Source organism: Drosophila nasuta, chromosome X (assembly GCF_023558535.2).
Source record: "Drosophila nasuta strain 15112-1781.00 chromosome X, ASM2355853v1, whole genome shotgun sequence".
NCBI classification, from domain to species: Eukaryota; Metazoa; Arthropoda; class Insecta; order Diptera; family Drosophilidae; genus Drosophila; species Drosophila nasuta.
In genome coordinates, this window is record NC_083459.1 from 10,465,608 (window position 1) to 10,484,909 (window position 19,302).

The following is a 19,302-nucleotide window of genomic DNA, read 5'->3' on the forward strand; positions in this document are numbered from 1 at the left end:
AAAGTCAATCAAGTCACGTCATGTGTCTCCCATCATATGTTCATACTTTAAGAATCTGTCGTCTTAGTATTATCTTAAGCATTTAAATATATTATTATAAGCTCTATTATAATCATAATATCATATAACAAAAAAAAAACATAATTATTATCATCAGTACAAGTTTCTTTTACTTAAGTATGCTCAAAATCCTTATCAGATTCGTTTAGTCACAAAGCTTTCTAGCTTTATTAATGTGATTAACAGAGTTATGGTAATCAACAGCTGACAGAGAGTAGTTTAACTGTAAAGCTGTAAAATAATTGTTAGAAATTAAAAACAAAAATTCAGGGATTCAACTATTAATGAATTAATCTTTTGGTCAAATAATAAGGTTTATATTTATACAAAGTTAAAGTATGTTGGAATTGAAATATTTGCGATAGGTTACAGCTTTTTGATTCGATTGACAATTGCTTGAAACAACCTGTCAAATAATTAAGCAAAATTCTCATAATTTGCCAACGACTCTTAAAAGCATTTCTCAATTCGCATTTCGCGATGTTCTGTGTCACATTTTTTTCCGCAGTGGCATTCGGTAATTGGGGGCCCCATTGAAGGTATTTGGATATTTAAGTAGCAAAAGTTGTAGACAATTGTAAGCTCCAATTTGGGGCAATCATGGCTTAAACGTGCACTCAAAGTTGTATGAGCTTAAATCGACTTTTGGCCGTTGACATCGAATCGTCGAATCGAATTACGCTTAAATGCACTTTGCATGCCGTTGAAAAATAGATGAACCCGGTGGGAGGTGCAACAAAAAGTGCAATTTAAAGTCGTGTCGAGTTGTGTCTCGACATTTCTTCACCTGTAATTGTGAAACTAATTTTAAACGCTGAGCTATCATGGCGTATACGCGATACCGTTGACAGTATTGACATATGCCATGGACATAAAGAATGAAAGAAAGAAAGAACCGAAACCGCTCGGAACCTGCGACCCACCCACAAAAAAATGGTCAAAACGTCCTCGCTGTCTGTTGTTTTGTTAGCCTGTCCAGCGTCTTCGTCCTCTTCTTGCAACAAACAACAGACAACGCACACAGACGCAGTTAAATAATTGATGAGCAAAAGAAAACTAAATAAATAAATGAATCAACGAAACTAAACCGAAAGCGACGCAACACCGACAGAATCCCCTAAATTGAACTGAGCTCAACTGCCACAGGACGCAGGACACGGGACACAGGACACAGAACATGGGATTCCAGGACACAATACAGCGCAACGGGATGAGATGGACGAGAGCGGGACGTAATTGTCACTGGATGACACAAAGCTTTCTTCAGTCGCATTGCAAAGCGTCTGAGAAAAAAATAAGTATCTTGTTCAATATACTACACACTATATTTTAAGTGAGAGGTGCGAGTGTGGGAAAGAGACAGAGAAAGGGAAGAGAGAGTGAGTTGCTGTCAAACTTTCAGCATGTGAACTCAAAGAACAATAAAAAGAAAAGAATTTGCAATGTGGAAGGTTCGCAAGGCAAATACCCTATAATCAGCTGATAATTTCATAATGATTAGCTGCAATTAATATGATAATATTGTAATACTTGTAAGCTTAAAATATCCTCCGACTTAATAATACATTTATGTATTCCCTTCCCTCTCATCACGTTCAATTATTCCGCAAAACGATTTATCAAAATATTTAAAGCTGAATTGTGAATTACTTTTTTAGTCCGTTTGATTATAGAACTACAATTTTATGTAGCCCATACTTTTCTAGGGTAGATAACACTGAGTGTGGCCACTAAATAAAGTTAATGCATTATTAATGATCAAATTGTTGTGTGTGTGTTTGTGTTTTGTTGTTTTTGTACTTCTTGTTTGTGCCCATCATTTTGTTATGGTGCCATATTAAATATGGTTACATATTTAATAGTGTTAATCTAGTGGTGATAAATATACTGACAATCGATAAATGTGTGTGTGGCGGTCAATCGATTAATTATGCAAGTGTACAAAGCGGTTACAAACGCTAAAGAGCGTCCATCAACGATTGACAACGAGAGGGAAAGGGAAAGGGAGAACTAAAGACAATCAAGTACTTGAAAGACAAAGAAAACAATTCAAAAGTATGCCTGCTATATAGTACTTTGATCTCGCAAGTATTGGATTATGTTAAGGCGTTGGTTGCTATATCTGCCAAACTGAGCGATGTAGACTTGAACAGCGATTCAGTTGGAAAGCAGCTAAATCAGTTAACAAGAAGTTCTACTTGGAATATTGGAATAATATGAGCACTAATTGCAGATGGCTGCAAATTCAATGTCGATAGTATTCCTATTCTTTTTTTTGTGTGTGTGTGGTCTGGCATGGCAAATATTTGTTGTGGAGGGGGGATGGGGCAGGAGGGAACTAACTAAGCAATCCACCCTGGCTGACTAAGTGGAATTTGATTGCGTGTGGAGTGGCAATGTTAAGTTAACGATATTTACTAAATAATACGAGTTTGCTACTATGTATGTTGTGCAGCTCGCTTCAGTTTGTTTTGGGTTTTCCTTCAAATTTGTTCCTTTTTTTAGGGAGCAGAACAAGGGAAAAGGGAGAAAGGGAGAAGGGGAGCGGGGTGCGGTCACGACAGGAAAAATCAAACAGGTGCACTAAATGAATTTCAATATGATAAACCACTTGTGGTTGCCGCAACGAGTGCGAGTATGAGTATGAGTATGGGTATGAATGCGAGTGTGAGTGTGAGTGTGAGTGTATGAATGCGGAGTTACTTTCAGGTGCTTTGCGCGGGGTGGTTGCGTGTGTTTGTGCTTGTTTGTTTGTTTGTGTGTGTGTGTGTGTGGAAAATGATTTGAGGGAAATTGAGCCATATGTTGCGAATACTAATGGATACGCCGAGCAGGTCTCTGGTCGCTCGCTCTCGACTCTCGACTCTCTTCTGGGCGGGCACTACCGGAAATATGAAAGTGTAATTTAAATTGAATTAAGTGTACTTTTTCGGTTAGCATGCTACATGCTTCGTCTACGCTTCCAGGGGCTGCTACACAGAGCGAAAATCCAGTCAAGTTTTAGTTATGCAAGCTAGAAAATATGATTGCTTCTCTCAAGTCTTGAACGATATTATTATTCATTCTGACAATCCATGAATTAGTTGAATGATACTTAAAAATTCAAATATCTCTTGGCATTGACTATAAATAAATAAGTCTATGTAGACTACCAAGTAATATATAATAATGAAATGGCTTATTAAGTTAAATGACTATTTACTATTTTACAAAAATAGTTTTTGTAAATTAGAGCGATAGAGATTTCATTGCTTCTAAGATTCTTGGGCAATGAATTATAGTTGTAGAGAGAATTAATAAAAATTGAAAATAACCATTATTATGTAGTCTATAACGGTCCTAACATTAATATTTGGATGATTATTTGAGTTACTCGCAATTGCACCCCATTTTTTGTAGCTGTGTATAAGCTGTCCGCTTGCGGCGACCTTCTGGCTGGTACCGCAATGAGCTGCTGGCAAAAAGAGGGCCGAAGCTGAAGCTGGGTACAAAATCTGTGATAAATGCCTGCAAAGTGGCCATCCACTCCCCTCCCCTCCATTTCTTTTTGCCTTCCCTCGGCCAGCTCATTAAATAGCCGCTTGCGCATTTGCACAGTTGGAAAAATTGATAATATTGTGTTATATGTAGTTGTTGTTGTTGCTGTTGCTACTGTTTGTAATTGTTACAAATCCCTCCCCATTTGGCATTCGAGTTTTATGATGGATATGATTATTTTAATTAGCATTATATTTGCTCGTACACATTTACCCTTTACGAACACTCATAATTGGCTTTTCATATGCTCGCAAAACTTGCTCATTGCGTGCCAAGGCAAGGCAAGGTGAGGCAAGGCAGGAGAACGCAGAGGCGAAAGGGGAGACAGCAGTCAGAAGCCAGAAGACCGACAGATATCAAACCGGGGGGCTGTACCATAAATTACTTTAATTTAATGAGTTTTGTAATGTTGTTGCAACTGTTTCTCTCTCTCTCTCTTTCTCTGTGTGTGTGTGCGTGTGGCAAGAGGCAGATGGAGTTTATGGCATGCTCGTAACGCTTATGACACATGTTACCCGAATTGATAGACAGCAGCCATCAAATCAAGTGGCAAATTCTAAAGTACACTTTTGGAACAGCACAGACAGGTGTAAAGCCTTTCCCTTCCCCCTCTTTCCTCTTTCCTCTTCCCCCTTCACCCTTCACCCTTCTTCTGCCTATAAAAACCCGATAGGAATGTTGTGGTTACATTTACGATTCGAAACTGGTTGAATTTGACAAAGGTCTATGATAATTATTAATATAGTTAATGCGATACCGGCACACAGACAATTTTTAGGGGAAGTCGGAAAGGTTTGCGCATATTGTGTAGTTGACTTTGATTTGCTTAAGTAATGCGAGTAGAGTTGTCAAGTGGCTAAAAGATAATATAATATCTTCGACTGCTAGATTGCATAAATAATTGAAAAACGTGAGGGAATTAAGCAACCGATGCCTAAATTGGAAATTTTAAGTAAAAGCGATAGGACATCTTGAAATTGTTCAAGTGCGATAATAATACTGATAATATAATTTATATGTATATGTATAGTATTATATTATATGTAGTATATATAGTATGTTAAATATTATAATGCTAATTTAATAAATTAGCATCATAAATTGAACTTTTTATTTCACATTTTATTTACATACATTAAACTAACCAAAAAGAAGAAAATATAAAAGATTCTTGCAATATTGTCGGCAGATGTCCTTAAAAAATGTACGCAATATATTATATGTTAGCCATTAGCCAGATTCTTATCTACTCTCCTAACAAAATAAGACGTACAAAACGAGTTATCCACATATCGTACATCTTATAATTAATTTCTGAATTTAAGACAAAAGTTTGTTTTCCAAATCAGTTACAGAAAACAGCAAAATACGAACTGAAACTGAAATACATAAATGTTGCTATTTTGCACATACATAAATGATATTTTCTTTAACTCTATCGAGTAGTCGAGTAGTTTACTGTCAACATGGAAACAAATAGTAAAGTGTATGAATAGAAAGATCATTGCAATATAATTGCAAACTGAGCTTTTCTAAGCATAGCAAGTTTTCAATAGGGAAATCGAAGACTTTCGGCATGGCTGCAAATCAAATTGATTCAGAGTCCGACGCCAAGCTGGCATGGATGGAACGGAATACCAATAGGGATAGCGATGACGATAGCACGGATCTCGCCTTCGAGCTCTTCGAGCGGCATTGGCGTCGCTGTCTGGCAAACTTTGAAAGGCGGCGTTTGCGATACGCTGCCATCAGCTGTGGCCATGAGGAGCTGCTCTATGGCATGGATGTGGGATTCCTGGCGGATCAGTTCATAGAGAACAACATTGAGTTAGGCAGTTCGGTATTGAATGGCTTGAAAGGAACAGGAGTAACTGAGGGCTGAAGGAACTTTTCCATCACGAACAAAGGACAGCTGCAATCGACTAGGTCATTCTCACTACAGAAAACGGAAAAAGAGGAACAACTAGAACTAAACCACATACAAAGTACCAAAACAAAAGCACAGCAAAAGCAACCACAAACTAAATAGTAAATACTAAATTTTTTGAGAAATTGTCAAAGTTGCCTGCCAAACCGCAGAAAGCCTAAATATTTGACGTGAGACAGCACATCAGGTGTCCACGTAGAATATATTAGGAATAACCAAATAAAGAAATTAACAAGTTATGGGCAAAAATTGTTGAAATGTGCATTGGCCACACATGTCAATGCTCCCACCAAAAACGGAACAGCTCTCCATGTCTCCATGTCTCCATGTCCAATCCACGTGTCAATCTCGAAAGTGCTCAACTTGCTGAGCTCGAATTAGCCTCGATGACCTTGTGTGCACTTTTCGACTGAGAAACTATCACATGCTGTTCCGTGTTTCACTTGAAATTTTTGGTGGATGTTTAGAACAAGTCTTGAAGTTGAATATTAGTCAACTATTTAACTGTATTCAACTGTCTGTGATTAATATGATACTAGTAATGAGCGCTTTCATCGTACTGTTCTCAATAAGTTTGTCCCTTCATTTTGGATAAGTGAACTAGATAGTTCTTTCGTTCATGCTCCCAATATTTTTCATCATTTTATATATACATATGTATATGTAATAGTATATAGGATCAAAAGTGAAGAACTGAACTAAGTAGACCGATGATGAATGTGTAATTTTCGTTGGTTCGCTCATTAATTCCTAATACCCGGCAATTAAAAAGAATTTAAAAAAAAAATTATTGTCAATGAATTTTTTCTCGCTGATGTATTGAAATTTTGAATAGTGGACAGACGAAAAATCATTAACTGCTTTATCGAAGTAGCTCTCGTTGAATAATTAATGCTCAAGCTCTGAAACCAAACCAAAAATTCAAGGCACTTGCTTTTAAAATCGAAAAATCATTGATTATTTTATGAGCGGAATAAATGGTTGCTAAAAGAGTTGAATTAAATTATGCTAATTAGAAACAAACGCAATTTTATTTGAATTCCTATACGTTGAATTCCTGTGATGATAACAATAAAAACGACTGCTGTAAAGACGATAAAATATGATCCCTAAAGTCTGGATCTGCCGTTGTATTCTTTATTTCCGAACATAAAGTTAATATTAGACTCTCTGTCTATGAAAATATGAACGGAAACGTATTGACATCAATGCGATATAAATTTTTTTCGCTTATCGAAGGCAAATCGACAATCAAAAAATCACTACTTATAGTTATTTCGAAATACATTGAAATCATATTCAATAAATTGATTAGCACTATGGCTTTTTGGTCGCTTCCAAGAGTCGTTTTCAATAACCGTGAGAGCAGACATCAAATTTTGATTAAGCCAAAACAGTTTTTATTGCTCTAACAAGGGAACAAGTAGAGGATGGAAAAGGGAAAGGGAAAGGGGAAGGGGAAGGGGAAGGGAAGGCGAGACAGTGATGCACAACTCCCTCGATAGCTTATTGTAATGCTAAGTGTAGAAGGTTGTTGCACCTGAGACCAAAAGCGTAACTCGAACTCAAACTCGAACTCGAACTCGAGCCCGAACTTGAAATGGGGTAAACGTTGAGCGTTGAGCGCTGAGCTCTTTCTTTGTGAAGTGTTTGCTAAAAATTAAAGGCTGCACGCGTCGAAGAATCGGAGCGGGAAAAATGAGTATTGAGCTTGATGGGAAGGGGCATAGAAAAATCGGAATGGGAAAGGGAAAGGGGAACCACAACAACCACCGATGTCGACTGTGGACTGTCGCCTGTGGACAGCACAGCGCACTTTCGTCATGCTCGATTGTGTCGAAAACAAGTGGCAATGGAAATGGAAATGGAAATGGAATCAGAGAAACTAGCCAGCGAAACTAGCTTGAACATGAACATACGTATGTATGTATGTATGGGCATAGAACAGGTTGCTTGTGTAATTTGATTACAATCAACTTCTAATAGAGTTCCAAAGCCACCACCACGAGACGCGACAGTCAGTCAGTCAATCAAAGCGAGAGGGACAGACAGAGCAAGAGAGAGAGAAAGAGTCTCGACTCTCGATGCCACTTGTCAGCCAACCCACCGGCAGCTGCTGTTGCCTATTTGCGCCCCACAGGACTCGCTGGCAATTGTCCTGGCACACCGCCGCTGCCACCGCCTTCGCCACCGTCACCGTCACCGCCTTCGCCTCGAGCTGTAGTTGAACTAACGGTACGATACAATTAACGACACGAATCATGATGTGCTTACCTGGCAAACGACCGTCACGTGGCTCGTTCCCAGAAGGCTTACACGTCACAATTTTAATTTTATTAAAGAAACATTTCAAATTAACCACATACACACACACACACACACACACACCAGCTAACACACACACACACACACGCACACACATGCAGCCACAGCGGAAATTGAAGTTGTCGCCGCTGTCGTTGTCGTTGTTGCTGCCATCAAAGTGACTGTCATAAAATGCTGCATGCAGCACAAGCCTTGCAACGTCAGCTAAACAGGGATAATATCCCATATCCGATCCACACCCACACACTCACACACATACACTCAAGAGGCAACTAATTACAAGGCGGACGAATGCAATCAACCAATTGACAAAATTTCCGGTAAATTCGTTGCAATCCTCTTTAGGCCAAGCCATTTCAGCAATTACCTTATTGTCATCTATACGTAAGAAGTATCAGTCGTAATACCATATATATCATATGTATATTCCGATTGCTTGCAATTACTTTTGCCATTATTAGTTTTGAGTTCTTCATTTCTTAATCACAAGAACAGACTTTACTCTGCTATCATTTAAAGAAATTACTTATGACTATTGTTTCATATAAGTTTCATATTTCGCAACTGAGTGCAATTAAATGAGGTTTTGTTATTTATTTGCCCTTGCAATCAAATCGAACTGAGGACAATTTTGATCAATTTGTATTTTATAATATATTCATTCCTTTGAGTTCTAGGAAAATTTCAAAAATATTTTGATGTGGTACTTTTCTACTTTCTTATATTGGAAAAATGGAAGCAATAATTGGGAAACATATTTCTACAAATTTTAAAGTAAAATTATTATTATTTTGTACATTATTAGAGACGAAATCAAATCAAGGCTAATTTCGAAATTGGCTTAGATTATAGTAATTAAGCACAAATTTGCAGATTGCAGCGGATGATAGAACAGAGTTCTTGTTGTCAAACGCTTTTGACTAAAGCCTTGAGACTTTTTGTTATTGCCTTAATCTTTGCAATCTGGTGTACTTTATACACTATGGTATTTTTTGAATGCAGTGGTATGATGATATACGAAATATGGCTTTTGGTATATTTCAACGATAATACCGCACTGTTTAACTTACTTTTAGCGTAATATCTCGCAATCGAGTTTCTCCTCGAGTCATTTGAAGCTTTCTAACTGGTTTTTAATTGGTTGATTGAAATCTCACATAAATTACAATCAACAAATGATCATAAATGTTTACTAAGCATATGCTTATTGAAATTAATCCGATAATTAATGTTGTCGATGCATTGGAAATAAAATTGAACAAATTTGTTTCGGTTTTAGATGATTTATAATCGTAGAAGTTCATTTATTTTCCCTTCATAATATATTCTAGAAAATGTTTTGAATTTAATAGTAAACCAATTTTGGATCGGTCATTTTTAAAGTGTATATAATTGAGCTTGTGTTGTGTTTCGAAACGTCATCGTAACTGCCAACTATCGAGCGATAGTTCACAGGGTCATTGCGATAAGGATTTATCGATAGATCGAATTGGGAATGAACTCACCTGTAGTGGACGTTGCGGGGGGCCACTCATTGTGTGATGATGGTACATCACATCGTGCTTGATTTGGGAGGGCATTTGGCTATGTACATGCTGGGCTTGGTGCTTCTGAATGTCGACGGCGGCGAGAGCTTCCGCTCTACTGAGTATGCCGTCGTTGATACCCGCAAAAATATCACCCTGTATCGAAGAGACGTAAACAGAAACGTAATTAGAGATTAGAGAAAAGTGAAAAGTAATCGTAATCGTTATCGTAATCGTTATCGAATTAAGAACTAGAAAAAACTAGAAACTAGGAGAAATGTTAAGTATATATATCGAAAGCATATGAGGAGGAAAATGATGAGAAATACATAAGTTGAGTATTAAGTATTAAGAATATATATGTATATATATATATATATATATTTGTGTTATGTGAGAAGAATTCAGCCCAGTTCAATTTGGTAATGCATGGTCATCTAATAAAACTAAGTTCATAGGAAAAATACCTACAAAGGTCAGCCATTATCAAATATCAAATCAATTCAAATTTTCGATTTTTGTGGAAAATAAGAATACAATTATTTTTGTTTTTTTTTTTTGGTTTTACATAGAAATCAAGTCAATTGTTATAGGTTTGTGTGTGTGTGTGTGTGTGCGTGTGCTTTAACTTACATTCTGACGTGCTGACCACGAATTGCATAATAGGGAAGCATCTTCTAATAAACGACTCTGAAAAGACGAGACAAACAACGATAGTATATGTTCGATTTTATTCAGGGCTAAGCATCAGTTATTAAGTACGCATAAATGCAAAACTGCAAAACTGCAAAATTCCAAATTCCAATTCCAATTCAACGATGATTTCAATTTCTTGGGGAGAAAATATTATTTGAAATATTTGTCTCAGCTCTGATGTCGCACTATTGAGGATGTTTTGGTATAAACAAAAAGATCAAACATTTCGAAATGCATTTGCTTTATATATTATATATTATGAATCTATTCTGCTGACCATCTGTAAGCTTATTAAGGAAACAAACGTTTTCTTAGTTTTCAAGCCATGCTCAAATAAAATGCAGGAGACAGTTTCAACATTAAAAGTAGTACAATCAAAAATACAATCCAACAAAAAAGAAATTTAGATGCTTGAGCATGTGAAATTCATAAATTTTACTCAAGTTTTCTTCCCTAATAAACATCTTTTCATACACGCTATTAGAACTTTGTGTCTCCATGAAGTTTGTTTCAAATGTGGTATATTTTGCACTTTGTGGTATATTTTAAATGTAGTACCATGTCCATATTTCTCGTATATTTAAAATATTATACTATATAAATATACCAAATATAGTCCTAAACATATTAATTTGGAATATTTTGAAATTAATATCGCACTGTTTTGCTTCCATTAAAAATGGTTAGCGGGTATCTCACAGCCGAGCACACTCGACTGTAGCTTTCTTACTGGTTTTTTAAATACTCTCTTCTACTCTTAAATATCCAAATTCATTTTTTACAAATCCTAATTGATTTTCATTGATTTTAATTATATATTATATATTAATCAATCTTTATTTAAACCATGCTTTCCAACATTATATTAATCATTAGTTTGTTAGGACTTAAGCATATCACTCTATATTATTTCTTATTTGCCTTAGTTCCATGTATATCCCATCTTTATTTTGAGTATAACAATTTCATAACACAAACTCCTCATTTATTTAAATTACTACAATTCGGATAGCTAATTTGAAAATTGTTTGCAAAATTGCATCTTTTTTTATCGTGCAATGCATTCATATCGCAATCCTTTTTATGAGCAGTCTTTAAAGTGACATTCTCTGGCATATTTTGAAGCTGTCACATCATTTGCGCATTTGCTACTTAATATTGATTTTCGGTGGCTCGCTTTTGTCGCTTTTGTTTTTGTTGTTGTTGCCTCCCGTCGCCGTGTGGGGTTTTAAATAAATGATATTATAACTTTTGCTGCTTGTTTTTCTGTGTTTTTATTTTTTGTTTTATTTTCGGTGAAGTCTTCATGTCGCCTTCGTGGTCCTTATTTTTCCAGTCTTATCGATTTTATATAAACGAAAATGTTTGTACATGCGAGTGTGTGTGTGTGTGTGTGTAACTCGCACGAATTTTACAGTTAATCAATTATTTAGATGCGCACAAAACTTCAAAATGCGACGGCGACGGCGACGGTGGCAAACAGGATACACAGGACATAAGGCGGCGTCGGCCGAAGGACGAAGGACATTGCTTACATTGCTGTCGCTGATTTTGGTGGGCGAAAGTTTGCTAAGCGAAAGGAGTACGGCGACAAGTCGCCATTAACCAAGCAAGGACTTCGACAAGGACTTCATGCTCAGCTCTGACTGGAGCGCAGGCTCAGGATGCGTTGTCAAAGACGTTGACGATGACGACGACGATGACGATGACGACTCGACCGCAATTGCCGTGCGGCGGCCATTCTAGAAATCAAAATGTTGCGCATTTTTAATGCGACTCTCCACGTTATCCACGTTCGTCCATACGTTCGTATCCTTCCTTTTGCCACAGTCAATTGTACCCTTAAAGTTGGTCGCCGGGCGTTCCAACTGTTTGTTTGCCCTGTTTGCCCCATTAGAACAAAACGGATGGACAGCAGACGTGGACAAATTAATGGTCACAGGTTACTTTCCCTCCTTCTTCCATGCTTCCTTCCTTTCCTCCTCTTCCTTTCCACCTTACTTTCTTTCCCCTTTAGAAGTTGTCACGATACACACACACATACACCACACATAAAGGTCACACAGAGTACAGGCCGTAGATAAGACCAGAATGTCTGCGGTGTCTAAGGGATGTGAATGCTTTAGTATGCATTGAGATATTGTAACTTATTTTATTGCTCAACTACACTCTTGATAAGGAGAATAGTTTCTATTGTCCCTCAGTCCGTCGGTATGCACACCTTAATCTGAGACTATTTTCGGTGCATACATAAATATTCAGACTAAATTCATTTTAAATTGTGACAAATGTTTGAAGTATGAAAATACTTTTCTGATTCTCATTAAGAATAGAATATATTATATTGTAATTGTGATTAATGTTGAAACTGTAAAACTATGTTAAGTTATTGTGCATCCCTCAATTTGTCGTTTAATATGAACGCTTCTTGGATCGCTCTTATCAGTCTCTCTCTCTCTTATGAGTCATCACTTATCACACTCTTCACTTTAATACACATTTGATTTTCAATATTAATTCATATTTGATTTAGTTTATATGTTCTTTATACCCGCAAGCTGTAAAGTAGAAGGGTATTATAACTTTGTGAAGGCACGAAATATATTTAACAGACAGAAGGATCTATCTCCGACCACAAAAAGTATATATTTATGTAAATTCTCTTTCGACGACGTAGCCATGTCTGTCTGTATGTCCATATTAAAACATGGATCTCAAAGACTATAAGAGACAGAGCTACCTTTTTTTTTTCGATGGCACTTTTCGACAGATTAAGTTTTCCTACTTCAATACGCTCTTAGCTGCCTCAGCTGATATTCTTATTGTTTAGTACTCTGTGGGATATATATTAAGGTTCTGTGGGATATACATATATTAAGGTAGTACTATATTAATATAGCATTAGTAGAATATGGTTTCATTGGAGATGAGTAGTGGGTATCTCAGCTTTCTTACTTATTAATAAGAACAATAATATTTTTATATTATTATTATTATAATTATTATTATTATATATATATATATATATATATATATATATATATATATATATATATATATATATATTATTATTATATTATTATTATTATTATATATTATATATTATTATTATTATTATTATTATTATTATTATTATTATTATTATTATTATTATTATTATTATTATTATTATTATTATTATTATTATTATTATTATTATTATTATTATTATTATTATTATTATTATTATTATTATTATTATTATTATTATTATTATTATTATTATTATTATTATTATTATTATTATTATTATTATTATTATTATTATTATTATTATTATTATTATTATTATTATTATTATTATTATTATTATTATTATTATTATCATTATTACTATTAAAGTTAACGCAAAGACCAAAGTTAAATCACGTTGGATACAAATGATAACAATCATAAATTATTTTCATTAAGATCTCGTAATTGTAATTTGAAAGTGAAAACCAGATGTCTGCTAATTATTAGTCTTTAAATAGAATTCGCTTAGCAGCGTTGGGTCTGGTAATGAGCTGGCTGCAGGCCCAACATGGCGAATGATTAATATTTTGGCATTGCGCTGAAAAGTAGGCAACAGTTTACTAAAGGCAGAGAAATGGAGCTAAAACAAAGGGAATAATACAAAGCGGGCGAGCAATGAGCAAAGAGCCGCAGCATAACAACAAATTAATTTATGAATTAATATGCGCAGTCATTCATCAAATTATCACCCAGACCACCAGACCAATTGGTCTAGGTAGGTAAAGCGAGTTCTCTTTTTTTCGTTCTCTGCCCCAAAGCGGAGTTTGTTATTTTTGTGTGTCTTGACCTGCTCGACGTGCCGCACACAAGGTAGAGAGAGAGGGGTGTGTGTGTGTGTGTGTTTGTGTGTGTTGGTGTTGCGGTGCTTTAAGGCCGCAGTGCAGGTTGACACTTGCACATAAATTCTTTATTAGTGTTATAAATTAATCAAGTGAACTGCTGCCTGTTTTTTTTTCTCTTGCTCTCTCTATCACTCTCTCTCTCTCTCTCTCTCGCTCTCTGTCGCTCTTACTGTGTCTGTCGGGTTGCTTTTTTCAGCTGTTTCCTTTTTTTTTGCTTGTCATGCATTTATTATTTATGATGTGAGTAAACAGATACGCACCAAATGAATGTTGAATGAATGTTGAATTTGATCGATTTGTGCAGCTAAACTAATGCAAAAATGGGACACAACAATTCAACCACGACAACAACAACAACAAAACAAAACAATGTTAATACTCATTTAAGTGACTTTAATATCAATAATTGGACAAGCAATAAGAAATTGTTTGAGTTCCAAACAACTTTCATAAAATGTGTATCTATGAAATTATTTAAATTTATCAAGTATTTTTAATATATTTTATAGTTTAGAATAGCATTAAGTATATGCAATTAAACTTGTAAGGAATATGTACATATATACATAGTTTAAAAAAATATATTCAAGCAATATATTTAAGCAATTTTTGTGTTTCTATGCATGACTTAAAATTGCATTGATTCCTTTGATTTCCACTTCAAAAATAAATATGATTTTGTCATCTGTTTTGCCTCTGTTTTATTTTTAGCTTAATTTAATTTCTTTAAATAATTTTAATTTTAATTTTTTAATTTTTTTTTTGCAATTTTCGGCTGTGTAAAATATAAAATTTTCTTTTTTGCTTTTAAACCAAATTCACATTTTCCTAAATTAATTTATTTATTATTATTTTTTATTATTAAATGAGAAATGTTTTATCGAATTTTGCTAATTAATAGAAGTAGCCGTCGGCTTGATTCTGCGGACTTTTCAAAAGGCATATTTTGTTCTTTGTTCATTTTAAAATAAATAATTTGTAAGTCGAGACTTAAATTTATCTAGGAAATTTATGATTTGAATTAATACAATGTAAACACATAATTCGAAATTTAAAGATTGAAAAAATTGTATTCTTTATTGAAAAAATTAAAGTTGAATTGCTGAGCAAAATAATATTTTTGTATTTCCATACTTGTGAAACTGCGAAACTGTTTTCAATATACATAAGTTACTCTAAAGAGTTTGCTGCACAAATGCTCTTCTGAAATTCTATTAAGTGTGGAACATAAATTATTTCTAAGGTATAAAAGAGTCATTAATTGTTCACTCACACACACACACTCACACAAATACATATTTGTTTATTCATATGAATAAATGCAAAGCGAAATATTGGCAAACACTTGCAGAAATGCGAATTAGAGCGCGTTCTAATTTCCGACTGCTGCGGTAATAAATAATAAATAATAAAATAAACCCGAATGTGAAATCTGGCATAAAGCATTCAAAATTAGAGTATTGGAAAATTTAAAGAACTGTATTTTGAAAATGGCAAATAAATTGCAGTAGAGCTAGAACTGCATTAGCAATATATAATAACGTAATAGAAATAATAGAATTCAATTAATAATAAAATACAACAGAGTATGAAACTGCGGATTGATAAAATATTGAAAAATTAATAGAAGAGCACTTGGCAGGTGAATAAAAATAGAATATAGAGCTGCACTAGAAATAATAATATTAAAAAAATACATAATGAATCGAATTTGGGTATGGATAAGAATAAAGCATATATGTATAATAAAATAATAGAAATTCATAATAATAAAAGCAACCCAAATCGAATGTCTTAAAGGACTCAAAAGTAGAACTCGATAAAATATCAAGAAATTTATAGAAACGTATTTTGAAAATGGCCAATGAATGCAAATAGAACTAAATAGAACTGTTTTAAAAAATCTATAATAGAAATAATAGAAAAAATCGAAATCAATAAATATTAAAATAAATCCGATTGTAAAGTTTGGGATATTGGAAGTGTCAAGTGAATAGAAATAGAACTAGAACTGCATTAGAAATAAAGAAATTAATTATAAAATAAACCCTGGCGTAAAAGATTCACAAACGGAACACTATAAAAATATTAGAAATAGAAAATATATGAAGTGCATTGGAGATAGAAATTAATGAATAATAATTAGTAATCGGCAAAGTTAATTGGTCAAGCAGCTGACTTTTTTTTTTTGCTGCTATTGTTGCTGTTGCTGTTGTTGTTGCTGTGATCGCATTTTGATTGGTTTGCGGCGCGTTTAATTGGCACATTTGTTGCGGCCATTTAATGCAGTTTATGAATATTTAAATCAAATTAAGGATACGGCCGTCCATTTAGCGTTTCATTCAAACAATTCAAGTGGGCGACATTATCCGCTGTCCACATTCCCCCTCCGCCCGACGCTCTTCCTTCCCCTCTCTCACTCTAGAGCTCTGTTTGTTGCTTTAACTGTCCATTTGTCAGGTTGTCTGTGACAAATTTCCATTTAATGGACTGCAAGGCGTTAAGTGTTTGCTGTAACCAGCTAAAGCGCGTTTCCTTCCCTGACATTCTGACTGCTGTCAGCGGGGGGTGGGACGGGGACGGGGGAAAAGCGGGCTACGTCTCTAATGCGCTCAGCTCAGGCCCAGCCAAGGGTAGCGTATATAAATCCTATAAATCCGCCGCTTTGATCATTCGCATTCGCATTTGCCTTTTGCTTTCTGCTCTCGCTCTCTCTTTCCATCTCCCTCTCTCTCTCTCTCTCTCTCTCTCTTTCTGTTGTGCAGCCGAAAAGTTGCCCTAGCTGCTGGTAGAGGAAAGCAGAAGGGGAAGTGAAGTGGCTGCTGTTAAATCCGATAAGCAAATGTAGTTGTACTCGCTGCGTTGTCCCTTTAAGAAGGCGACGCGCTTCTTGTTTTTATTTACAGTAAGTGTTTTTAAAGTGCCCTGTGCCAGATTAAAATGAGCTGCGTGGCACTTGAGAGGAGGGAGGAGGGGAGGGAAGGGTCGCTGTCTATGGATGGGGTTGCACAGCTTCAGCAGGTGAAATGCGTCCAGCTTCTGCTCTTTTCCCTCCTTCTTTGTCTGCATTTCACCTGCTTTTCTCCTTTTTTTTCGTGTCGTGTGCAATCAACGTTTTTTTTTTTGTTGTCGACTCGCAATTTGCCATTTGCAGAACTTTTCTGTCTGCCTTTTGGCCGTTTCCTTCACTCATTTATTCATGCACATTCCTTCCCCCCACAAACCAACTCTGTGTATGTGTGTGTGTGTGTGTGTGTATGTGTGTGGGTGCTGTTTTTTATTTGTCTCGTTGGTCCGAGTCGAGTGGGAGCCCAACAATAGTTAATAAATATTTAATGTAAATAAATTACAAAACGCTTTTCAAGGTTACGTCCATTTCCACACTGTCCCGCCATTTCCACCAGCGGCAAGAGAAAAAACCAGCAAAACAAAACCTCATAAATCTATCGTGGGTGAGAAATCGCCAAGAAGATGCTTCGCTCCTCTTCTCTCTCTCTCTCTCTCTCTCTCTCTCTTTACTTCCCCTGAGCAACAGTGACATTTATGCAATAATTAAGACAAATATTTGCCGTTTATTTTTAGTGGCGCAAACACATACACACACACACACACACACACACACACACACAAAGTGAAACTGCATTAAAAATGCGACAAGCGTTGAACGTTTTTTCTATACCCTGTACTTTAAAAATAAAGTACTTCTGATTGATTCAAAATAAATAAGAATCTTTAGCATGTTTTCCTACATTTTAAGAATTACGAATTTTTGTATGTATGTAGTTGAGTTTTAAATTACGATCTAAACAAAAACATATATGGCATCTGATATCTACATTGAATGTGTGTATATAATAAAGATGTATATTATATTGATGCCTATACTTAGTACTTTCAAAAAGTGTTCGATAAAGTTGTAGTTGTCTCATAGCTATAATGAATATGTATATAATAGAGATTTATATTGATGACTTTTTCTAACTTGATTAATTGATAATAAATAACAATAGAAAAATGTATTTTGTACACATATTCATCTGCATAAGTATATATTCATATATATATATTCATGTATATATTCATGTATGTTACATTCTTAATGAATGCTACCTTATATACAATAATTGCCATTATAACTACCATATATGAACAGTTTTTCAAATACGAGCTGAACAAAAAAATATATGAAATCTGATATGTATAATAAATATGTAAATATAATATAATAGAGAGATATATTATATGTATATCTATATTATTAAGTATATGTATATAATGAATGCAACCATATCTCATTGTCATTATAGATATCAAATTCCAAACTATATATATTCTAGCTTAGATTAGTAATTTAAAAACTGTTGATTAACATAGAAAATTCAGAATTCTTAAAATGTGCTAAGAACATATGTAGTACATACTATTTATACTAAATATATTAAGGGTTTAAGAAATACTACTTAATCAATTTTTATTTTAGATTAAGATATAATTTTTGCACAGTAATTAAAAAACCTTTTATCTGCTCAAAGAACTAATTTCTTATTGAATTTCAAAAATGGTCCGATTTGTGTTCATATTAGTCACATTTGATATCAAAGCAATTATTATCCCATTATATTGGTGGTTGTTATCATACACAGTTAAAATTTAATTCATTTATCACTAATGACGATCATCCTTTTTATAAAAATAAAATGCAAATGAATTATAAATTATATTTGAAGATGATTTAATTTAAATTTATGATCCTTGATCAGCAAATTAATGTAAGACCAAATATCAAAATTGATTTAATAATGAATCATTAATCCACTTGTATCCAATAATATCAAAAAACTTTGAGTATAAAGTATATTAAATTATATTAAAGAAAACAAAGTATATTTATGTATTCATCTATCTAAAGAAAAGGAATTTCATTTACAGGGTATCCTGAAGTTCATACATTTCGCTTCCAGCACTTTTACTTTGTATTAATATGTATTATGCATTTTATATATAGTTTTTTATTTGGGCTTTGTTTTGTTTTGCTGTTTTGCTCGTCCATTTCCGTTTCTGCTTCACTTATTGTGGGTGTTTGTACATGCACGCTCATGTATGTGCATGCATGGACATGTCGGTGTGTAGTCATATTTATAAATAAACATGTCTGAGCCCAGGTCGAGTAATAACCATGTCTGCGTGTTTGTTTGTGTGCACTTCTTGACTCAGACTTTATGAAAAGTTCAAGCCCCCATTGCAACAAGCTCAGTGGCATGAAGAACAGAGAGACAGACAGAGAAAACCAGAGAGAGAGAGAAAGAGAATGAGCAAGTGGGATATGATAAATTCC

At 34.6% G+C, this 19,302-nt stretch overlaps 1 protein-coding gene across 12 annotated transcripts in view; it reads right to left on the bottom strand.

The window, feature by feature from the left end:
- LOC132795864 (inhibitory POU protein) overlaps positions 1-19,302 on the bottom strand; it is a 42,143-nt gene that overhangs the window by 19,684 nt on the left and 3,157 nt on the right. For 9 of the 12 annotated variants that reach the window (XR_009633472.1, XM_060806785.1, XM_060806786.1 and 6 more), the window contains 2 exons: positions 10,009-10,065; positions 9,355-9,531 (listed from right to left, as the gene is read on the bottom strand). Coding sequence is in view for 11 of the 12 variants with exons in the window: in XM_060806785.1 (XP_060662768.1) it covers positions 9,355-9,531; positions 10,009-10,065 (234 nt within the window). In the remaining variant the exon portion in view is untranslated. The remainder of the gene's footprint in view (positions 1-9,354; positions 9,532-10,008; positions 10,066-19,302) is intronic. The other 3 variants (XM_060806789.1, XM_060806792.1, XM_060806793.1) reach the window with 1 other exon arrangement.